The 25560-nt window shown below is 42.9% G+C and overlaps 1 protein-coding gene across 1 annotated transcript in view; it reads right to left on the bottom strand.

Annotated features, from left to right (window-relative positions):
* The window catches only part of PCDH17 (protocadherin 17), a 154160-nt gene extending 130542 nt beyond the window's left edge, over window positions 1-23618 (bottom strand). Inside the window, exons 1-2 of the mRNA XM_038768348.1 lie at window positions 22913-23618; window positions 20393-22432 (exon numbers count right to left, since the gene is read on the bottom strand). Of these exons, the coding sequence (XP_038624276.1) occupies window positions 20393-22432; window positions 22913-23605 (2733 nt within the window). The 5' untranslated portion in view covers window positions 23606-23618. The remainder of the gene's footprint in view (window positions 1-20392; window positions 22433-22912) is intronic.
* Between the last annotated feature and the right edge of the window lie 1942 nt (window positions 23619-25560).

Here is a 25560-nt window from a genome sequence, read left to right as displayed (position 1 = left end):
CAACAAATTCACAATGAGGAAATTAACTTGCCTGACATTTTACGGTAGTCTTTACTCCAGCCACAAGAGTAAAAGCCTTTTTTTCCTAAAATGAATTCAAATAGTTTAAAGAATGAAGCATTTCCCAGAAATATATGCAGAATATAAAAAATACATTTTGCTTATTTTAATTAGATTTTTGGATATACTACGTTACTGGTGAGGAAGCAGGCCATCACAAAAAGGAACATGCAATACTATATGCTACACTCAACCAAAAGTGGAACACTTCTGCCTCTATTAATTCAGAGTCAATAAATACATGTGATTAAAATCATGACACAGTACATCAGATTAATTCTATTCATTTTAAAAAATAAATGATGTGCACATTAAAATATATGCATTTTTGTGAAACGTTAAATGCTTACTATGTGTCAGATACTATATTAAGTGCCAGGGTAGGTACAAGATCATTAGGTTGTACACAGTCCCTGTGCCACATCTCACATATTGAAATGCCAGTTATCCTTGGAGTGGATATTGATGCTGAAATCAATCAATGAGTGGCATTTATTGATCACTTCCTGAGAAATGTTTAAGATCAGATGAGTAGGCTTTAAGTGACATTCCAATGTTAAGATGAAAGTATGAAAAATCAAGCTAATGGATTAACCCGAGCTTGTTAAACTGTAGTGTCTAGTATATTTATATAATTCATCAGAGATATGTACTTAATGGCACTATTGTGTCAATGAAAACCACTTTTTTAAAAAAAGCTCTGAGAGAGTTTTCCAGTTAATTAAGCCATAGATAAATTCCATTGTTGCAGTTCTTCCATCAGGTTAACACAGTGGATCATATTAACTTCACTGGCTTGTCAATAAGGCAGATCTGAATCCTATTAATAGGATTTTGCTGGCAATATAATTGGCCTCCTATTTACTGGGCTTCTGGTACTTGGAAAAGCCATAAAATGGGATTATAAGGTTATGTTGCATACTTCTGGCTCTTAGCCATATAAATGTGTCAGAAATATGATTCCTCAGGCAAAAGAAAACCTGCCTAAACATGTTTTTCCTTTACAGGAACTTTAGACAATAGAACAGCAGATCAACTGCTGTTGATCAGTTGAGAGGACATTAAATCATGTTCACTTATCACAATATGTTTCCTGCTTTATCTAGTAATCCTGTAATTTTACAAGGCTCTCGCCCCATGTGTTGAAGTAGCACTGGGGGATGTGTCGGAGCTATCCCACCTGTATGAGATAACATCTGTGCAAGAAAAGGATAAAAAAAAAACAAGGAAAGTGAGAAGTGTATTTGAGGTACCTGAGTGTTCCATAATTTCTGGGTTTATTTAAATCCTATGTCATGCTGAATAATCTTGGTTTAAGTGAAGCTTGAATGTATAGTTTTAGTGTAATATGGACCCCTGAAAATAATTGATGAGGGAGTAGTTCATGCATAAAATAACACTAAAAAGTTCAGCAATTCTTCTAGTTAATAGACGCCTTAATGAAGTTGAACATTAGTTGCTTTTATCCATATTCAGAATTAAATAACTACTAGAATTGGATTAGTAGAGTATCCAACAGTCCATTAAACCTGATTATAGGGAAAAAAAAATTGCTCCCCCCCGCCCGCCAAAAAAAAAATTGTGTTAAAAATTTACTGGGAATTACTCTAATCAAATTAACTCCATGAGTCTAACTTGAAATGTGGGTTTTCAAACTATGGTTCAAAATTACAGCTAAAGGTCACTGAGCTAAGTTTCCAATTATACTCTCTGGTAGCAGATAGATGCAGTGAAACCTAATGATTGAATTGGAAATACTTTAATGTGCCTTTCATCTATATTTCTCACCATGTTTATTCCACTTTAGCACTACTAACAAGATAGTATATTATTTACTGCAATTAACTGACTGGAATAATATACGCACTTCCATTACTCATATCACCTTGGAATATTTTACCACAAATTCCTGCCTTTCGACTACACACATAGACCATATATTTGCAGCATTCCATTTTTTTTTTTTGCTTGCTTAAATGTGTGCTTTCTCTAATTAAGTACTGGATATTAAAAATACAAAAGATTTAAAAGGAGAAATTAAATAAAAGAGGCTGAATATAAACTACACTATAAAGAAAATGAAAATTAAATGAGCCTAGGACTGGAAAGTGAAATATTGATATAATGCATATTTTCATAAATTAAGCCTCTTCCTTAAACTAATTACTTTGATTTTTAAATTTGAAAACTTGGTCTTTTATAATTATTCTTCATTCTAAAACTACAATAGTTTATGGCTCAGTGGAAAGAGCCCGGGTTTGGGAGTCAGAGATTATGGGTTCAAATCCCAGTTTTGGGCAAGTCACTTAACTTCTCTGTGCCTCAGTTACCTGATTTGTAAAATGGGGATTAAGACTGTGAGCCCCACGTGGGACAACCTTATCACCTTGTATCCTCCCCAGCGCTTATAACAGTGCTTTGCACATAAGTAAGCACTTAACAAATGCCATCATTATTATTAAGTAAAAAATGTGCTAAAAGTTAAATCGGCCATATATTGCAGAAAAGCCGATGGAAGAGCCTTTTTCAAACTGACGCTAGATGACATCATCTTCCAAGTCTTTAAACACAGTTTTTTATTTATTCCTTATGGTATTTGTTAAAAGGTTTCTATGTGCCAGATATTGTTCTAGGCGCTGGGCTAGGTACAAGATCATTAGGTTATTATCATATATTATTATCATATATCATATCTTATCATATATATTCTCATAGATTATTAGGTTATTATTAAGATCATTAGGGGGACCCCTCGTCCCCCTCTCCATCCCCCCCATCTTACCTCCTTCCCTTCCCCAATGCAACTGTATATATGTATATATGTTTGTACATATTTGTTACTCCATTTATTTATTTATTTTACTTGTACATATCTATTCTATTTATTTTATTTTGTTAGTATGTTTGGTTTTGTTCTCTGTCTCCCCCTTTTAGACTGTGAGCCCACTGTTGGATAGGGACTGTCTCTATACGTTGCCAACTTGTACTTCCCAAGCGCTTAGTACAGTACTCTGCACACAGTAAGCGCTCAATACTATTGATGATGATTGATGATGATAAGGTTGAATACAGTCCCCATCCCACATTTCATGTGTCAAATGCCAATAATCCTTTGCTTCTGCTTCTCATGGCACACACAGGGAGACCACACATTTGTTTTCTTACTGGATCATCCGGTTTCCATCTGATGTGTTCCCGGTCTGATGTGGACCATCTGATGTGTTCCTGGTCTGATGTGGATGCAAGATCCAACCCCTTCATGTCTTTTATTTTTATTTTATACACCAAGCCTTCCTCCACATCTCAAAAGCAACATCCATGTTGTCAGGATATCACACAGAGGCTCAGGAGCAAATGTACAGGGTCAGGGATTCTGCCAGAAAAACGTCCTAGGTTTGGGTAGTCTCACACTTTGTTCTGCAAAATGGTGCCTAAGAGAGCATTACTTTATCATTTATGTCCAGCAACATGCATGTAATGTCACAGAACTTTAAGTATCCAAAAACTACAAAGGCCATCAGTGGCCCCCTACTTACAAATCTTCCCTGCACAGAGATTTTCTTTTAAAATTAAAGGAAGCTCCAGACACACAAAAAAATGATCATGTATGTAGTTCCCCTTTTCCTCTTCCCCCTCTTCGCTCCCTTTGCTCTATCCCCCTCTCCCCAACCCACAGCACGTGTATGTATATATAAAATTATAATTATATATATATAATTATAATTCTATTTATTTTTATTAATGATGTGCATATATCTATAATTCTATTTATTTATAATGATGCTACTGATGCCTGTTTACTTATTTTGATGTCTGTCTCCCCCCTTCTACACTGTAAGCCCCTTGTGGGCAGGGATTGATTGTTTCTGTTTGCTGAATTATACTTCCCAAGCACTTAGTAGCAGCATGGCTTAGTGGAAAGAGTGAGGGCTTGGGAGTCAGAGGTCATGGGTTCTAATCCCGGCTCCACCACTCATCAGATGTGTGACTTTGGGCCAGTCACTTAACTTCTCTGTGCCTCTGTTACTTCATCTGTAAAATGGGGATTGAGACTGTGAGCCCCACATGGGACAACCTGATCACCTTGTATCCTCCCCAGCGCTTAGAACAGTGCTTTGCACATAGTAAGCGCTTAACAAATACGATCATTAGTAGTAGTAGTAGTAGTAGTAGTACAGTGTTCTGCACACAGTAAGTGCTTAATAAATACAACTGAATGAATGAATGAATCTCTAGTACACTGGCCAAATATAGACAACGATTCTGTTTTCTGAGAAAATTGATGTCTGTCACATATTACAGTTCCCACTCTGACTACCTTTCAGGTAACATTTGTGGTAGTAGAAAGTAGTGGAAGAAGAATATCTTAATCAGTCAATCGATCAATGGTATTTGAGTGATTATTTTTTCAGAGCACTGTATTAAGCTATTGAAGGAGTGCAATAACAGATTTGGTAGTCATGATTTCTAAGACTAAAGTCAGAGGTGAGTGCTGTTTGCTTAAAAATAATGAATTGTAAAGCAAATATATTTCTTTGGTAAACAAATATTAATGTTGCTACACAGTTTTTGCTACATCAGAGAAGCAGCATGGCCTAGGAGATAGGGCACAAGCCTGGGAGTCCGAGTATACCTGGGTTCTAATCCCAGCTCCACCATTTGTCTGCTGTGTGACCTTGGACAGGTCTTTGAATTTCTCTGTACCTCATTTACCTACTCTGTAGTGAACCTTATGTGGGACAACAGGGGCTATGTTCAACATGATTAGCTTGTATCTAGCACATATGACAACGTTGGCACATAGTAAGTAAATGTTTAACAAGTACCACAAAAAAAAGAAAATAAAATTAGGCTGCCATGATTGCAATTAGGACTACAAAGAATGGCAAAACTCTGCTATAATTGACTACCCACAGTAAGCTCTACATACAGGCAGGGAATGCACAGGCTCTTCTGCTGTATATGATCTAAAGATGAAATTTCCCAAATGACACCATTATCAACTTTCTTCACAAGATGGCATAAGTGATATCAGTATTACATGATCCAGATTACTACTGCATATTGTAAACATATCAATATCAGAATTAAATATTCTTGTCTAACTTTTTTCCAATCATTAACAGATGGAAGCAGGGCTGGGTACCTAACTAGAACCTTTTTAATACATTTCAGTAGTCATGCTCAAAGATTTAACAAATGAATCTTGTGATGGTGTGAGACTATGATGTGATTTTCTGAAAAACCTCTTCAAACCAAAATGAAAACTTGGATCAGAATCTGATCAAGGCAAAACTTACCCTTGGCATAAACACCTTCCAAGAGAACATTACGTAATTACGGATTATGCTTTTGTAGCTATTTTAGAAGAAAATGTCCAAAACCTTCCCAAAAATTCTGTCATCCTACCTCTAGAACCCTGAGTGAAGCATTCTAGTCCCCATTTATGGATGGGAAACTGGGAGCCAGGAGAAATGAAATGTCTTTTCAACATCATGGCAAATCTATGGCAGAGACGGGACTGAGTCCCAGTTATACTGACGAAAGTCAATGTTTGATCCACTAGGTATAAATGACCACCTCCTCAAAACTTGCCCCAGGATCTACATATGAAAATTTGTATTAGACTAACAAACATAATTCTGGTCTTTTCCATCCCCAAGCCCGGTTACTCTTTTAGTCATGCTGAAATACCTCAAGGCAGTTTCCAGAATGTAGGTAGCCTACGGGTGATATGAAGCTGGTACTATCCAGCTTCTGGAATTCCCAGGCAGCAGCAGTAATCAAGTTCACTCCTAAACTAACTAGAAGAAACAACATATGAGCCTACAGTTTCAAAATGAAATCTCCTATTTATGGAAGGAAATAAGTTAAAAAGGATTGGATCAAAAAGGTATTTTTCAGAGTTTTCAGGTAACTGCAGCATATAACATAATAATCTATGTAGGCCGCATTGTGCACAAGAAAGAAAGTTAACCAAGTAGCAGGGAAAAGTTAGTGACATTAGATGGTGCCTCCATACTCATTAAGATGGATGTCAAGGAAAGCAACCATCACACTACTTACCAAAGTACCTTGTTAGCGCTACTACGGAGCTATTGAGAGCTCACCTCCTCCTACTGAGAGCTCACCTCCTCCAGGAGGCCTTCCCAGACTGAGCCCCCTTTTTCCTCTCCTCTTCCCCTCCCCACAGCACCTGTATATATGTTTGTACACATTTATTACTCTATTTATTTTACTTGTACATATTTACTATTCTATTTATTTTGTTAATGATGTGCATCTAGCTTTATTTCTATTTATTCTGATGACTTGACACCTGTCCACATGTTTTATTTTGTTGTCTGTCTCCCCCTTATAGACTGTGAGCCCGTTGTTGGATAGGGACCATATCTATATGTTGCCGACTTGTACTTCCCAAGTGCTTAGTACAGTGCTCTGCACAAAGTAAGCCCTCAATAAATACGATTGAATGAATGAATGAATACTAGAAGTGAATTCTGGGCTCTATGAGCCATTGATCTGACTCAGAAATAGCATTCGTTAAGTTCTTATGTTTGGAAAGAAGTTGAAATTTCAACCCTTTTTCATTGGGCAGTTATACTTCAATTTTATGTTTGTAAAAGTTAGTTATTCGTTTGTAAAAGATCAGACCCAGCGCTTAGAACAGTGCTTTGTACGTAGTAAGCGCTTAACAAATACCATCATTATTATTATTTTATTTCACAAATCCACATCTCTCCCATATATGTACAAGTTCCAAAAGAAAGAATGTCCAAAGTTACTTAAAATAAATAGGTAGTTTTTAAGGTGTTATTTCTCTACTTCTGCACTGATGTATGGCTAAGGATTTGAAAATTTAAAACGTGTAATTTTGGAAAGGATAGGAACATAACTAAAGATACATACATGTAACAACATCAGCTAGAGCAGGCTATCTCATATAATTACATTGAAGAGAACAGAAACATCTGAACCCTTCCACGTGATCATCTTTGACAGTGCAGAAAGCATCCAGTAATGTCTTCTATGTATTGCCTTTGCATGTCAAATGAAGGGATTTTTGGTTTCAAATGCAACAATGTACCTTGTTAAGAAATTTAAGAATCACAGTCATACTTGGCTGTATGATTTTTGTCTTTTTGGTGCTTTCTTATAATATTTGCATTTGAATATATTATTTGTATTTTAAGAATTAGTTATATATCTTTAAAATCTAGTAAAAGTTTTGACTGCCCATTTTTTATGGTATTTGTTAAGTGCTTATCAGACTGGACACCATCAACCCCCTGATTGGTGGGCCTTGTAGTCTGCATTCGCATTTTACAGATGCTGTAACTGAGGCACAGACAAGTTAAGTGACTTACCCAAGGTCACGCAGCAGACAAGTGGTGGAGCCGGGATTAGAACCTAGATCCTTCCGACTCACAGGCCCATGATCTTTCCACTAGGCCACACTGCTTCTCCAAACTTGCCATCATTTCAGTTTACACCTTTCTCAATACATGTTCCAAATAATAAGCTGTAAGGAACTTGTAAAACACTACTTTTACAATAAGCAGACACAGAAAAAAGTATGATTGCTCTGCATAATTTCATTTATTTTTTTTTCTTAATACTCCCATGTTTGAAGACTAGAACACAAAAAAGTTCAGTACAAAATCCTATTACAGGATGATCTGTCATGTACGAATCTGAATAAATTGTTTATTATTAATAATAATAATAATATTTATTGAGCACTTACTGTGTGCAAAGCACTGTACTAAGCTCTTGGGAAAGTGCAATATAACATCAGACATAGTCCGTACCCACAACCACCTCACACTCTTTAGGGAATTATTCCTACAGTTGATACGAGGGGGAGGGTGTTCGGCCCTAATCCAAAACCCGTGCTTTTTTTTAGACTAAAGACACAGAGAAGTCAATTTATAAATAACTGCATTTCACTTTGTTCAGCTCCTGGAACATACTGAGTTACATACCGAGTGCTTTCAGATGATGATGATGATAATGATGATGACAAGGTCCACAATGATAGGCCCTCCTGGGGAGAGATATTTATATCTGTGTTGACAGCTAAATCTCTACTGTATATTTTATGCTGCACTGTACTCTCTCGAATGCTGAGTATAGGACTCTACACAGAGTAAGCACTTAATGAATGCTACTGATGGACTGCACAGGATTAAATGCCCAATAATAAGAGTAGAGGGTTCTCATTTGCAATGAGTGCACTGGGTGAATCATTCCTTGATGAGATGCTATGGTCACCATTTCTTCCAGGTTTCACTTAATGATTCTGACTTCCTACAATCGAGGAAAAGAATACATAGCCTGAGATTTTCTAGGCTTCCATTTAAATTAATCCACAGTACAATCAAACAGCTTCCCTGAAGCTATCCAAGGAAAACCGACTGACTGAAATGTAAACCAAAGCAGCACATCAAGTGGTAACCTGCTCCATGAAAATACTGAAATTGAGACTTCATTACGTATAAGTATAATTGCCTTACATGTTTACAAATGACAGTGGATACTAAAGGAAATAATAAGACTTTAGATTTAACATTTTTTATTTTCACAAGTACTGCCACACCCACTATTTCATCTTTGCCTGTAAATTCCTTATGGGCAGGGAACATGTCTACCTTCTCTGTTATACTGTACTCTTCCAAGAATTTAGTACAGCACCCTACCCACAGTCAGGACTCAATAAATACGATTGATGGATTGATTGTTTGATGTTTACTAGTAGTGCAGCTGTGACAGAAACCACCAAAAGGTGACACTTTCCAATCTGTCTTCAGGTTTGTGATTGCTTCTGCTTAAGGAAAACTATTTTTCTGCATCACTGTAAGCCAGGGCTAACCTATCCACTACCACTGCCTCCTGAAATTCTACTGTTGCACCACAGTGTTTCAGATGCTACTTTGTTCTTCCTTTAAATATTATTTCTGCCTTTCCTGCACGTAGGAGACCCATTTCAGAAATGGAAAAGTAACAGTTTTTTTTTTAACCAATTCAGTGTTTGATTAAAATCCTCATGTACACAGATATAGTTTTTTCTTCACATATATTTGCACACACATATATATACATATGTGTATATATATGTATATATATGTATATATATATATATATATATATATATATATTTAGAAATGACAAAAAGAATGGGATCGATCAATCAATCAATAGTATTTATTAAGCACTTACTGTGTGAAGAGCACTGTACTAAGAGATCGGAAGAGTCCCATACAACAGAGTTGTTGGACATGTTCCCTGCCCACGATGAGTTTACAGTCTAGAAGGGAACATATCCAGATGCCAAATATGCCATTCTTTCATATGCTTCTGTAATGTGTTGGGGCTTTTCTACATCCAAAGATTTAGAGTTAGCAAACTGCTACACTGTTTGCTACCCTGGCAAAATGGCAAATGGACCAGTCTAACTCTTACTTTAAACCCAAAGGGCACAATCGGAGGAAGATACACGAAAATACTCTTTTGCTGAGACAATATACATAAGATTTCATAAGAATGGTTTGTGGCTTTATTTCTGTAGATTTACTGTAGAAACACTTGTATAACCTTCTCCATAGTAAACCATGCCAGCATAACGAATAGGCTATACCAAATCACTAAAAACCCTAAATATGCTCCAGGAACCGGCAGATCCTAGCAGGAATTAATCTACCATTTTCACACATCTGCCCAAGGGAGGAATTGTAATTGAAAAAATTTACTCTTCGACTGCTGAGACTCATAGTAATTATGTTTCTCTTTTTTAATAGAAATAGCCACAGGTGGTAACAAATTGGGTTTTGAGATGAGGAACTGGGCATGCATTCTAACCCAAATGACTATGTAATTGTCTTGATTATACAATGCTGTGGAAAGTCTACGCCTCAAAATTCAAATCTGAACAAAATAAATTTCTTCTAAATATTCTTCTCCAGCTTCTCAATATGAGTTTATTTACTCATTAACTGATATCTGCTTATCTAATATTATTCAAACAATAATATGTGCCAGGAGTAACCCCTATCAAACGTAGGTTGTGCACGTTAAAATTATTAACGTTTTAAAATTTATTATTTTATAGGAAATGTTTCTATTTCCTTTTTTTTAACTCCAGCCAAGGCTAAACAATATCCTTATTAAGAAGGTCAGGTTATGGAAATTTAGCGGATAATTAATACAATTGCAACTGCCAAAATTCAAAATGTAAGGTACTCTAAAAATCTATAAGTGGTAAAATTATCAGGCCATGAGGTATCATAACAATCGGTTTGAAAAAGGGGACATATACTGTACATGCACTTAAATGCATGTATAAGCACTTAACGCCATGTTCATCATATAATACACTTTATATTACAATATTGTTCAGGGTTAATTCCAGTGACCAATACATAAATTAATAAAAATCAGTAATGTCTAAGATATTCTACTAGCTTTAAAACCAAATTGTAGCAATTTTAAAACTAGACCAAAAACGAGTCTGGACCTATAAAGAATAATTAATAAATAAACAGTTTTCACCCATTTAAGTAGTGATCTGTATCGTCATGAATGCAAGGGAGAATGTGGTTTAGAGCGTCTCTTTAGGTCAATAACGTATGCAAAGAACTACAATAAAAGTGCATTTTTAAGTAGCAGCCCATTCACGTTTAAGTTGTAGACATCTAAAAAAAACTGCTTCTCTTCCATTTTATTTATTTGACCTATGAATATTTTATATATCTAAACAGTTTTTAATATTTCCAGATATGTTTTTTAAACTGCTTTTATTTATTTATAATGTACTCTAAATTACACTACATTTTTATTATCATTTGCTCTACAATAACTGGACAGTAAAGGGTAGACACACTGATGCGGTATAATCATGTTCATGATAATCAAAGCAGAATTTTTTTTTATGATATCCAAATCTGCACATCAGATTACACAAGTGTTTTTGCAAAATACTATAAACTAACAAATATTCAATTATTTCAGAGGCTACTATAGGGTGCAGTTAGAAACACAATGAAATTAACATCTTTCGCAAAGATCGATTGATTTGGAAAGAGGCGTTGGTGGAAAGAAACAGAACTGTTCAGAACAAGGACACTTTTAAATTGGGATATAAATTGACCTGATCTGAGTAAGGTTAGAGTGCCAATGGTTTTCCTCAGTAATTCAACAGGTTGAGTTAACTTAGTATGAATTCAGAAAACGAATATTTCTTCTCTTTGACAATTCTAGCTTTTTACAAATGACCTGATTTCTTCTTTTAGAGGATTAAAATACTGAAACTTAGGACCTTTCCTAATTAAATTATGTGCAGTCTTATGGATATTTTATGGAATAGCTAATCGAAAGGAAACTATTTACGAGTGGCTTCTTAGCAATCAGTCATGATTCAGAGAAAAATATTATTAGAAAATATACTGACATGCCGTGTTTCAATCACCATTTTTAAATACATCTAGACAAATTGAAGAAAACTAACGGAAACAACAGAGCTGTTGTGAAAGAAAAAATTAAATATTTGTTTAAAAGCTGAAAATCATTATTCACGTGACAGCAATTTAGAAAAACACATAGAAATGATCAAATGTACATTTAATCATTTAAAAATTATGAGGAGGCCATTCTTTGCTTTTCATAAACCTATTGTCAGAGGTACACCCCTAAGATGTTAAAAATGGGATGCATCTAAAAAGTGAAGAGTTGACAGAGTTGACGACCTGAAGTTGATTCTTAGTGTTTCAACTTTCAAATACTAGAATAGCTCTTTTCAGCAAACAAAATTTTGTCTTTTCAATACTTCTAATTTAACATCAATCAAAAATCCACTGAAAATCTAAAGCTGATAACTGTTTAATACACCCTGTTTTCAAAAGCTCAATGCTACAAAACTTTTATTTTCCTTTCATTTTATTTTTATATTTCACTTTCATTGTCAAAAGTACTAATTAGCAGTCAAATATCCAAAAGAATACTTTCACACTTTTATAGAAGTATCACCATCACAGGATGAAAAATAATAAACGAAAAATGATGAAAACCGCTTTTAATGCCTTTAAATTATTTTAATGTATTCCTTTCCTCTAATCAGACCCGCTTATTTATGTAGATTAGTTACATCTAGAGTCTCATTTATCCAACCTGTATTTATCCTTTGATCACAAAGCTTGTTAACTTAAATGGTCTTTTATTGTTATGATTCATTTTCCCATAATTATGCAGTTTAACTGCCTGATTTTTTTGAATAAATATATGCAAACGTGCCAATCATATTCAGCAATGTTATGCTAGATGCTCAATGAACTGTAAGAGTCATTTCAATATAATAAAACTGCCTGGAAGGCAGCCAGGGCAAGGACTGCAAATACTAGTAATCGTAGTGTCACTAGGACTAGAAAAGGCAAATTTAAGTGTGTCACACATGTAGCAATGATTTCCCAAAACACCGTCTGAAACTAATTTCACACATCTATCACTGAAAGAACTTAGAATGCACCAGTAAGTGAGGCCACCCACAGACGTGGAACTACGCATTTTCATTTTGAAACAATTCCTGCCTTTTACCTTGACTTTACTGGACTTGAGACTCTGGTTGGGCAAGCTGAGGAAGATTGTCTGTTTAGTTGCAAGATGTAATGCTGCTGTCATTAAGAAGAACTTCTTTATGAAAGACAGTGTATTTTCAGTAACCAGAGGCCAGTGACTGATTAATGTCAAAGCCACCGGTAAGAGCTACAACTAACTGTAAAATGCTGCATTCAGCTGAAGGATACACTTATCTATATCACCTTTACTAAAGTAGACTGACAGCAGATCAGTGTAGGACTGATGAACTTCAAATGTAGAAAAACAAGACATCTTCCAAGTGACAGGCAAAACTCATCTTTTACGGTAACCTGTCATAAGTAAGGCCAGTGGTTGAAGGAATTCAACAGGAAAAAAAAAAAGAGTAATATTTCCCTTGTGACCTTGGTAAAATATGACTTGTAGGCAGCACCCCGTGGGGTTTATTAAACAACACTATTACAGCAGGGAATGCATTATAATGCAATAACTAACATCATCATTAACAAGCGCATTTGTAAGAATTTACCTACTATTGAGTGTATTGAAAAAGTTGTAGAGCTTTCTAAGGAACTAACTTTTATCTTTTAACTGGCAGGAACCCAAGTCTAGAACTTTTTCCTTCCTTTATCTCAACCTCCCTTAATAAATATCATTCCCAAAGAGTTCTTCAAACAAAAAGATACACACACACGCACATGCATGCACACATCTCTTCTTGAGAATTTTGTTAGCTTGTTGTGAGCAAGGAACAGATCTACAAACTCTATTATACCATGCTCTGCTGAGCACTTAGTACAGTACTCTGCCCACAGTAAGCACTTAATAGAGAAGCAGTGTGGCTCAGTGGCAAGAGCCCAGGCTTGGGAGTCAGAGGTCGTGGGTTCTAATCCCTGCTCCTCCACTTGTCTGCTGGGTGACCTTGGGCAAGTCACTTCACTTCTCTGTGCCTCAGTTCCCTCATCTGGAAAATGAGGATTCAGACTGTGCGTCCCTTGTGGGATAACCGGATTACCTTGTATCTACCCCGGCGCTTAGAACAACGCCTGACACATAGTAAGCGCTTAACAAACATCACCATTATTATTATTATTATTATTAATAAACTGACTGATTGATTCTATTGTACGTATACAGGCACTACCTGGAATTCCATAATAAAGCAGATCAGATGTAATTTAGTTGACAATTCTCTACCTAGTCTAGAAATAAGCAACTTTTTAAATGCCCCAAGATATAAAGTCCCCAAATGTTTTTCTTAACAAAAAAAAAAAAAAAAAAACAAATTCCAGTCTCCCTCTTATGGTAAGACAGAAACGGTCAAAGCATAAGAATGGACTCAGGTCTATCATCTGTTGACAAATCAATGCTAAGTTTTCTTTTCTATAAAAATAAAAGCTTCAAAACTTTACAATACCTGGGCAGCAGTTCAACTAATGCATTAAAGATTTTATAACACAGATTCTCTATTTTTGTTTTTGTTACTGGATGCTACTTTTACATACAGTTGTAATACATAAAACTAGATCTGAGATAACTATATAATTTTTCAATAGCGGTACCTAAAGTTTAGCACGGCTTATTTTGCATACATGAAAAACAAAAAGACTGTTTCCAAACATCTGGTAAAAGAGTGAAAACTATTTGAGACTTTTATGATGTCAGCGGGTAATCCGCTGCGTAGCTAATACAAAAATATCTTTGCAGGGCCTGAAGCCCTCTTCATTCAATAACAAATATCTCTTATTTAATTCTCATTTCCAAGAGTGAACTTACACATTAGCCCATTGTGAGCAGGGACTGTCTCTCTTTTTTGCTGTACTGCACTTTCCAAGCGCTTATTACAGCACTCTGCACACAGTAAGCACTCAATAAATACGATCGAATCAATGAATGAATATAATGGAACAGACTGAAATGCTATGAAACTAAGTAAAATTCAAAAAGCATCTCTTCTATTAGAAAGGTTGACAAATTATCATCGGGAGTTACTCAGGTCAGTATGCAAAATGTCACCAAGGTATCTTACGAATGAGGATTCTGCAGTTACTTTAAAAAAGAAGTCGGTCATGCCAAAAGTCATCTACCAATTGGCATTTTTAGAAGTTAAATTTAGACGTATGCTTTTAATTTTTCAGTATTTTTATTCCCACACTTTATCAATTCCATATTTAAAGTGTGTTGAATTTAATTCCCTGTAAACAAGTCTTGGGATCAAGTGGAAAAAATAATTCACCGCCGAAGCAATTATTGGAACGTTCATGCCCTCAGCATTAACGATACCAGTTTGAATGCATCTGATGCTTTTTCTCAAAAGAGTTCAAAGTGCTTTGGCGGCCGATGGGGATTTAAATTGGGCCGGCTTTCTTTTTCTTGACTTCATTTTTCAATTTCATTTCACTAGCATCCCAAATAAGTTGATGTCACTTGTGATTAAGTATTTGTACGGTAGTACAGTATTAGATAAACCTCCCATCAGACTGCACAGGAGGTATCTTCCATTCCCCTTTCCGCAAACCTACCAAACGACGGTATCATATCTAAAAGCAACATTTCAGTTGCAATGACATTTTATATAAAGTTCTGCGCACGTGTGAGTTAGTGCCTAGGGAAAAATCAATAGCATACATTATGCTTTTGCTCTATGCATAACACTGTACTAAATTCTTGAGACAATACAGTAGAATTAGTCAACAAGATCAGAAATAGCCCAAACGTGCACAGTGCGATCATTTCTGAAAACGTTAACGGCATTGCTCAGATGAAGCCACAGCAGGTGACCTTTATGGGAACTCTGGTCTGAATCTGGGGCAGGAAACCATTGTGACAGTCCAAAGGTAGAAATATTAGAAAGGCTGCAGCACAGATGGTCGGCAGCAGTGAAAACTCAAAGCCTACACACACTCTGCACAAGTCTCAGGGCCCACGCAAGCCACCATTAGATTTAAAAACCGGTAGTGACTCCACTAACTGGTGCTTTTCAAAAGGGTCCTATTCCCACCAATCCAGAGAGCCGTGATAATCGCAAGATTATACTTTGCAACTATCAACTACCCGCATAATCAGAGCCTCACAATGTAACCATCTACCATTACAGAGCCATTTCTTAATATGCAAGATTTACGAGCACCCCAGTGGAATGCTATGCGATTCCCTGTATTTTGTGCAGAAGGCCTTAGAAAACTGATTAGTACAACATTCTGCACACAGTCAGCCCTCAATTAATGCCACTGATTGATTGAAGACCTTCAGTGCACATGAGGAGGTGCTATGTCCCTGCAGGAAAGACCGTAGAGTCAAACGGGGTGAGTTATTAAAGTTTTAAATGCTGAAGTAGAATACATTTTTGCTTTTTTATGTATTTACTTCATATTGTAGTCAGCACATTTCCTTCTCTGAGGGCACATTACACTTGCTTAAAAAAAAAAAAAAACCAAACACTGAAGGCTGAAGCATTATAGCTTTCAAAAGTACGGGGCAGATAGAGAAGTTGCTCTGAGACACAATAATTCTGTGAGTGTGAGCGGCAAATGTCTACCAGTCTTAGAGACGATCTGTGTTTTATTTTAAAATGTCAGGGCCCTGGAATACTAGCTCCAGCACAGAAACTCGACAGCCTCGAGCTTGCCTTTCTATTCCTAAAATTATCGCCACAGATTCAACAACCTCCTTGACTACCTTTCCCTCAGCTAGCCACCATAAAAGCCATTTTTTCCTCCTTCTCTCTTTATGGAATTACAAATATCTCAGACGTGAGTATATCTCAGACTAAGGATTGGTCTCAGCATTAACTTTAGTAGGGTTTTTTAAACTGATTATTTCCTTCCATTTGTTTCCCCTTTAAGTCACACACTGTGAGAGATTTGATTCGAATGATACAGCGCTGATTATTTACAACTCTTTACCGACATTTGTTTTCGCTACCTTAAAATAATTGGATGAACGCCAATAGGTCTTGATAGAGATGTGATGACAGTGTGTTATCCCCTGGATGCATTGTTAAATTTAATACTTCATAGCTAGATTCAATACCTGTATTTATCCCATTACCACAAAAAATTCCACATTTCTTTCTCTAACATCTTCATAACCGTAAAGTCCACATCCTTTTTCTAAACTCCCTGATATGAAAATGACAAAACTGACCTCCTCTAAATCAATTCTCAATACGCGTTAAACTTCCTCGGGTTATTCTATTAGGGCGTGAGGTTCATTTACCGATCTCGCACCATGGCTCTGCATTTACCCTGATTAAATTCGAAGAGAAGCTTAGGTATACGCATTTATCTTCTAGATTTCATTTACCCTGGAAACAAAGATTCAGGGAGACCTGACAGAAATATACTCTTCCTGTTTCTAAGCACAGAAACTGTACTCAAAAATTTAACGATGGGTGATTTTGAGGGGGACAAACAAACAAAAAGTTATAAGCAGAGTAGCTAGGTATCTCTCTAGATAGATCATATCATAAACTAAGCTTTTACTCTCACCACAGAAACCACTCAATTCATTTTTAAAGGAACAGGCACTTAGTACGGTGCATCCGGCCCACAGGAAGCGCTCAATACGACTGAATGAATGACTTTCCTCATCTTGCTTTATGCAGATCTTAAAAAAAATCTCGATTGATATCATCAAATAAACACTGCAAAAATGACTTGAAACCACTGGGGTTTAAAGCTACAGTTGATGATTTACCGTTCAGTAGCGTCAGCGCGTGCATTACGCTGATTTATCCAGACATTACATGGTGGGAGTAAAAGTTTGGAGTCCTTGTTAAACACTCGTCACTTGCCAAAGAAGTTAACTTTTTTGATTAATGCAATATAACAGGAATTTTTTTTAAAGCGTATTAAAAATGGCTCATCTTCTTAAACGAGAATTCTACATCAAAGTGTTTTCAATTTGTCCTAATCTAAGCACCTTCCGGACGTGACCCCTTTTTTACAGTCACTTTTTCCCCTAATAATAATAATAATAATGGTATTTGTTAAGTGCTCATCTACTGCTCACCTAAACCAACCGTAAACAACAGATTGACCCAACGCAGAAAAAAAAATCATGTCTGAGACCCAACCTATGAAGGTTGAGAAATGATGACGTCCAAGAGGAACTCATTTTCTGAAGTTACCAAGCCGCCCGCCTACACTGGATCAATGGGTGATCATATTTACCGGGCGCTCACTGTGGGCAGAGCACTGTAGTGAGCACGATCAATGCCTGGAATTCTGCCTGTGCTGGACGCTAGCCTCTTGCTCTAAGCTTCAATTCTATGAAATCGAGCTGCAAACTTAAAAAATGCCGTCTGGATGAAACTACAGCAGCTGTTAACGTCCATGGATTCCCATTTTCCTTTTGTGACATCAAGAGCTTAGAGCGCAAGTGCTTACAGGTGCATTCCATGATCAGGGAACGCAAAATGGGGCTTACAAAATCTGTCACTGCTGCTACCCACCCCTGACTCAGAAAAGCCCGGCACAGGCCCAGACAAAAACAGACCGTTTCGCTTCGGCTGAGAGTCATTACTCAGGGCTGGTATTCACCCAAACTTTTGCAAGTTGCTTCTGAGCACAGCAGCAGTTGGAAAGAATAAAACTGTCCTAATGGCTTCTCTTGCAGCTCGAACTGCTGATGACATGACCTCCAAGCGTGTGTGGGTTTTCTCTTTTTAATGTGCTTTGACAGAACGGCGCTTAGTCCGTGAAAACCACTGATTCGGGCTAGGGAAGTCTGACAGGTCTTTTGTTTCGTTTTGGGGGTTTTGTTTTGTGTTTTTTTTGCTTCACGATAACTTCTAAATCTCGCAGCTCACTTGCCGTCAGTTTCCATCCTGGTGGCATAAAAAGGGGAAGAGAAAAGGCTAATCCGACCTAATTGGCTAAAGAGAAAAAAAAAAAACCACAACAGATAGCGTGGCTCACTGGAAAGAGCCCGGGCTTTGGAGTCAGAGGTCATGGGTTCAAATCCCAGCTCCGCCAACTGTCAGCTGTGTGACTTTGGGCAAGTCACTTCACTTCTCTGGGCCTCAGTTCCCTCATCTGTAAAATGGGGATTACGACTGTGAGCTCCCAGTGGGACAACAACCTGATCACCTTGTAACGTCCCCAGCGCTTAGAACGGTGCTTTGCACATAGTAAGCACTTAATAAATGCTATTACTATTATTATTATTATTATTATTATTATTATTATGGTATTTATTAAGCGCTTACTATGTTGGAAGCACCGTTCTAAGCGCTGGTGGTGGTGGGGGGGGGGGGGATACAAGGTGATCAGGTTGCCCCACGTGGGGCTCACGGTCTTCATCCCCATTTCCCAGATGAGGGAACTGAGGCCCAGGGGAGTGACCCGCCAAAAATCTACCCAGCTGACAAGCGGCGGAGCCAGGATTAGAACCTTGACCTCCGACTCCCAAGCGCGGGCTCTTGCCACAGATCAATCAATCAATCGTATTTATTGAGCGCTTATTGTGCGCAGAGCACTGTACTAAGCGCTTGGGAAGTACAAGTTGGCAACATGTAGAGACAGTCCCTACCCAACAGTGGGCTCACGGTCTAAAAGGGGGAGACAGAGAACAAAACCAAACATACTAACAAAATGAAATAATGAATTCGGGAGTCTGTCAAGGGGAGGGATACGGGGTGAGGAAGAAAGCGAGAGAGTGTCCAACGTCAGATGGGGAAAGCACCGCCCGGCGGGGCCCGGTGATCCGGGCCTCCCTCCCTCCCTCAATCAATCAATCGTACTTATCGAGCGCTTACTGTGTGCAGAGCACTGTACTAAGCGCTTGGGAAGCGGCGTGGCTCAGTGGAAAGAGCCCGGGCTTTGGAGTCAGAGGTCATGGGTTCGAATCCCGACTCCCCCACATGTCCGCTGTGTGACCTCGGGCAAGTCACTTAACCGCTCTGAGCCTCAGTTCCCTCATCTGTAAAACGGGGGTTAAGACTGTGAGCCCCACGTGGGGCAGCTCGATCACCCTGTATCCCCCCCGGCGCTGAGAACAGTGCTCTGCACATAGTAAGCGCTTAACAAATCATCATCAACCGCATTTATTGAGCGCTTACCGCTCGCAGATCACTGTACTGAGCGCTGGGGAAGTCCAAGCCGGCGACATCTAGAGACGGTCCCTACCCAACGGCGGGCTCACAGTCTTAAAGGGGGAGGCGGAGAACAAAACCAGACTAATAAAATAAATAGATATGGTACTAAATACGTACAAACATACATACAGGTGCTGCGGGGAAGGGAAGGAGGTAAGACGGGGGGGGGGGATGGAGAGGAAGGGTCAATCAATCAATCAATCGTATTTATTGAGCGCTTACTATGTGCAGAGCACTGTACTAAGCGCTTGGGAAGTACAAATTGGCATCACATGGAGACAGTCCCTACCCAACAGTGGGCTCACAGTCTAAAAGGGGGAGACAGAGAACAGAACCAAACATACCAACAAAATAAAATAAGTAGGATAGAAATGTACAAGTAAAATAAATAGAGTAATAAATATGTACAACCATATATACATACATACAGGTGCTGTGGGGAAGGGAAGGAGGTAAGACGGGGGGATGGAGAGGGGGACGAGGGGGAGAGGAAGGAAGGGGCTCAGTCTGGGAAGGCCTCCTGGAGGAGGTGAGCTCTCAGCAGGGCCTTGAAGGGAGGAAGAGAGCTAGCTTGGCGGAGGGGCAGAGGGAAGGCATTCCGGGCCCGGGGGAGGACGTGGGCCGGGGGTCGCGCCGCCAGCGTCCTACCTGAATCACGGACATCCTGGTGGCGGGGGTGTCGGCGGCGTTGGTACCCTGTCCGGGGCCGTTGGCATGGCAACCGCCGCCGCCGCCGCCGCCGCCCCCGTGTCCCTGCGGGACGGTGAGGCTGTTGGAGGCGGGTTTGAGGTACATGAGCTCGGAGCGGGGGGAGCTGAGGGGCAGGCGGGTCTGGTAGTCGAAGTACATGGGCGAGGCGGGCAGGGAGGGCCCGCTGACCACGTTCATGACGTTGAGGGCGCCGCGCTCCTCCCCCTCGCTGGGCACCAGCATGATGTCGTTCTTGCTGAGCTTCTTCTTGCCCTTGTTGCCGCCCCCGCCGCCGCCCCCGCCGCCCCCCATCTGCGGGTGTCCGTACTCGGCGACGCGGCAGTTGTAGGTGCGGATGTCCTTGTTCTGGCGCCGGCACTTGACGGCGATGGTGACCATGGCGGCCAGGAGCAGGAGGGACACGGCGCCCAGGGTGGCGATGAGGGGCAGGGACACGTCCCAGCGGCGGGGCTCGCCGTCCGGGGAGCGGGGCTCCCCTTCGGGAGGGGGGTCCGCGGCGGCGGCCGACGAGGACGAGGAGGAGGAGGACGAGGAGGAGGACGAGGAGGAGGACGAGGTGCGGATGAGCAGCCGGGCCACGGCCGACAGGGAGGGCCGCCCGTGGTCGCTGACCCTGACCACCAGGTCGGCGGAGGCCGGCCCGTCCTCCCCGAAGGGGCGGGCGGTGCGCAGCTCGCCGCTGTCCGCGTCCATCCGGAACAGGCGGTCGTCGTCGCCGTCGACGATCTCGTAGGTGAGCCGGCCGCTGTCGCCCCCGTCGCCGTCCAGGGCCCGCACGGTGGCCACCAGGTAGCCCCGGCCGGCGCGGCGGGGCACCCGCAGCTCGGCCGTGTCGTTGAGCAGGGCGGGCAGCACGATGACGGGCGCGTTGTCGTTGACGTCCAGCACGGCCACCCGCACCGTGGCGTTGCTCTCCAGGTGCGCCGGGGCCCCCGAGTCCTTGGCCAGCACCCCGAACTCGAAGGCCCGGGTCTGCTCGTAGTTGAAGGAGCGCAGCGCGTAGATGGCCCCGTTGGTGGGGTTGACCGACACGTAGGTGTAGATGGACACGTCCCCCACCCGCGACGGCAGGATGGAGTAGGACACGGTGCCGTTCTGGCCCAGGTCCGGGTCCTGCGCCAGCACGGAGCCCAGGTACTCGCCGGGGATGTTGTTCTCGGGCACCTGCAGCACGTACAGGCCCTTGGTGAAGCGCGGCGGGTTGTCGTTCTCGTCCAGGATCCGCACGGAGAACGACTTGGCCGAGTCCAGCGGCGGGGAGCCGCCGTCGCGGGCCACGATGGTCACGTTGTACTCGTCCTGGGCCTCGCGGTCCAGGGGCCGGTCCGTCACCACGGTGTAGAAGTTGTCGTAGTTCTCCTCCAGCTTGAAGGGGACGGCGGAGGCGGAGTTGGGGCCTAGTCCCCCGACGGCTGCTCCCGCTCCTCCCGCCGCTCCTGCCCCTCCGCCACCTGCTCCTCCTGCTCCACCTGCTCCACCTGCTCCACCTCCACCTCCCAGGACGCGACACTGCAGCTGGCCGTTGCGGCCCGAGTCGCGGTCGGTGACCCGCACCAGGGCGATGACGGTGCCCGGCGGGGCGGCCTCGCTCAGGGCCCCCTGGCGCACCGAGACGAAGCCGATGGACGGGGCGTTGTCGTTGCGGTCCAGCAGGCGGACGGCCACCTTGCAGTGGGCCGGGATGGGGTTGGGCCCCAGGTCCCGGGCCTGCACGTCGATCTCCACCAGCCCGCCCTCCTCGTAGTCCAGCCCGCCCTTGACCCGGATCAGCCCGCTCTTGGGGTCGATGGAGAACAGGTCCCGGGCCCGCTCGGCCGCGTAGCCGCCGAAGGAGTAGACCACCTCGCCGTTGGGCCCCTCGTCGGCGTCCGTGGCGTTGAGGTCGATGACCTCGGTGCCCGGGGGCGCGTCCTCCGGCAGCTCCACCAGGTAGGCCGGCGCCTCGAACACGGGGCTGTTGTCGTTGGAGTCGATCACCTTCAATCAATCAATCAATCAATCAGTCAATCGTATTCCTTGAGCGCTTACTAGGTGCAGAGCACCGTACTGAGCGCTTGGGATGTACAAATTGGCAACACATAGAGACAGTCCCTACCCGACACATTGGCAACACACAGAGACAGTCCCTACCCGACAGATTGGCAACACGTAGAGACAGTCCCTACCCGACAGATTGGCAACATGTAGAGACAGTCCCTACCCGACAGATTGGCAACACATAGAGACAGTCCCTACCCGACAAATTGGCAACACGTAGAGACAGTCCCTACCCGACAGATTGGCAACACGTAGAGACAGTCCCTACCCGACAGATTGGCAACACATAGAGACAGTCCCTACCCAACAGTGGGCTCACAGTCTAGAAGGGGGAGACGGAGAACCAAACCAAACATACCGACAAGATCAACAGGATAGAAATGTCCAAGCAAAACAAATAGAGTAATAAATCTGTACAACCTTCACGTCGATCAGCGCCGTGGCCGAGCGCGGCGGGTCGCCGCCGTCGAGGGCCGTCAGCAGCAGCGTGTGGCGGCTCTGCTCCTCGCGGTCCAGCGCCTTCTGGATCACCAGCTCCGGGGACTTGGTGCCGTCGCCGCGGGCCTTGACGTCGAGGCCGAAGAGGCCGCGGTCGTCGCGGCTGAGCCGGTAGGTGCGCAGCCCGTTGGGGCCGGCGTCGGGGTCGCGGGCCCCGCTCAGGGGGAACCGGGTGCCGGGGGCCGCGTTCTCCGAGATGTCCACGTCCATCCGCTCCGAGGGGAAGGCGGGCGCGTTGTCGTTCACGTCCTCGATCTCCACCTTGATCATGCAGATCTCCCGCTCGTGGGCGAACACCTCCAGGGACAGCTGGCACCTGGCGCTGCGGCGGCACAGGGCCTCGCGGTCGATGCGCTGCTTGGTGTACAGGAGCCCGCTCTCGCCGTCCACGTCCAGCAGGTGCGGGGCCGAGTTCTCCAGGACCCGGTAGCTGCCCGGACGGCCGCGGCCCGACGCCCCCCCGACGGCCGCCGCCGCCGGCTGCAGACGGGCATCCCTGCCGATGTCGCCGATCACCGTGCCCGGGCCCTGCTCCTCCGGCACCGAGTAGTTGAGGTTCTTCAGCGTCAGGGCCGGGGCCCACAGCAAGAAGCAGCACCACAGCGACGGGTACATCCCGGGGGGACGGGCTGGGGCTCCCTCTCTCTCTCTCTCTGTCGGTCCAAGTGTGACCGTGAACCCACTGTTGGGTAGGGACTGTCTCTATATGTTGCCAATTTGTACTTCCCAAGCGCTTAGTACAGTGCTCTGCACACAGTAGGCGCTCAATAAATAAGATTGATTGAAGTGTGCGGCCCCTCCGACGGCTGCGGGGGAGCCCGCGAAGGCCGGCTGTTGAGCCCGATCTCCGGGTGTGTCCGTGTGTGTGTGTGTGTGTGTGTGTGTGTGTGTGTGTGTGTGTAAATCCAAGCGCTCAGTACAGTGCTCTGCACACCGTAAGCGCTCAATAAGCACGACTGATGATGTCCCTGTGTGTGTGTGGAGGGGGGCGGCCGCCCGCCTCGCTCTAGCTGCTCCCTCCCTTCCCGTCTTCTTCCGTCTCCCCAAGTTCCTCGAACCTGTTGATCTTCTTCAGCATCTGCACACACAGAGAGAGAGAGAGAGAGAGAAGCAGCAAATGGACCGCGGCTCAGAGGTCCATCACCGAATGAGAAAGCAGCTTCAGAAGCCGGGGATCTAGCTAAGCTCGCCGCCTCCCTCTAGACAGATTGATAGAGAGAGGGAGAGATGGGGATGAGACAGAGAGAGAGAGAGAAGGGAAAATCCCCACCGCTTCAGACTGCACAAACTTCAACCAGGAGGAGGAGACCCAGAAGAATAAAATCGTATCCCGGTGGGATGATCGTGGATTCCTTTTTTCTTTCCCCCTTCCCCTTAATCCAAGGATGTCTCTCTTCCCCACCAGTGGGCTGGAAAGCCACTCGCACACGCCGTCGCCGAAATACTATTAAAGATAGAGGGGAGGGAGGGCGGAGGGGCGGGGAGGCCGGGTGGCGTGGGGGAGGTGTGTCTCCGAGCAGGCTTGTAGAGTGAAATCCTCACTTGTTACTCATCTCCTGGGCTGAGACTGATGGGGACGAGGGACGGGGAAGAGAGCCACGGATGCATTCTGGAGAGCTCTCCCTGTGTACAGGGGAAATGTCTCACTGCACCGCGAGGTCGCTGATTTTCAGCCCCTGTTTTGCTGCATTTTAGAGATCTAATCTTGCACTGCTTGCGGCTGAGGCGAGCTGCTCGCTACCATCCGTTTTCCTCGCTTTCCTTTCCAAAGCAACCTCAGGGAAGGACAAAAATGCAGCGCAAACAACTAGGGACCGGATTTGCGGTTTCCACCCTCTATCGGCTGCCTCCCTCTCCTCCTTGGAAAATGCGCCCCGAAACGAGGACACCCACAATCTGATCGGCAGCCTGGGAGCGAAGCAAAAGAGAAAATAACAGTTTCCTCTCAAATCGCCTCAGACACACACACACACACACACGTACAGACTCGCGCGCGCACACACACACACACCCTACACACATTAACACTCACACGGTCTGCGTTCAATCGGCCGCACACTCTTAGGTGTCTTTAAAACAGACCAGTAGCCGCCGCCACCACCACCACATCCTCAGCACTTTTCTCCATACATTTTAATTCCAATTTGCTTTTCTCACCAGAAAAAGCAGAAAGGAAATCAACAGGCAACCCGTGGCTGAATGATCAGATTTCTTATTTTAAAAAAAAGGAAAAAAAAAAACCCGACAGTACTCACACACAGACACACCACACTCTCCCTGGCTCTTGCTAAAAGGGAAAACAGTCTCTGCATTCACAAGGATCCGCTGTTAAGTGCCTCTCTTTTCTTTCTATTCAGCATCTCCTTCCAATGGCACTGCCTCCCAGTCCTCTTCATTGAGAAAAAAAAAAACCTCGGCGATGAATACAAGTGGGAAATGTCTTAAGCGATTAAAGAATGGGCTTTTTTTGGTAGGAATGGGATGGATGAAACAAATAAATTAATGTTTGGTGTGATGCATTCTGCAGTCTCAAGCTCAGTCTTTCCGAGCATCTTGGTATGGGGAGTAGA

Source organism: Tachyglossus aculeatus, chromosome 2 (assembly GCF_015852505.1).
Source record: "Tachyglossus aculeatus isolate mTacAcu1 chromosome 2, mTacAcu1.pri, whole genome shotgun sequence".
Classification (NCBI taxonomy): Eukaryota; Metazoa; Chordata; class Mammalia; order Monotremata; family Tachyglossidae; genus Tachyglossus; species Tachyglossus aculeatus.
This window is presented reverse-complemented; position numbering and strand designations above follow the sequence as displayed.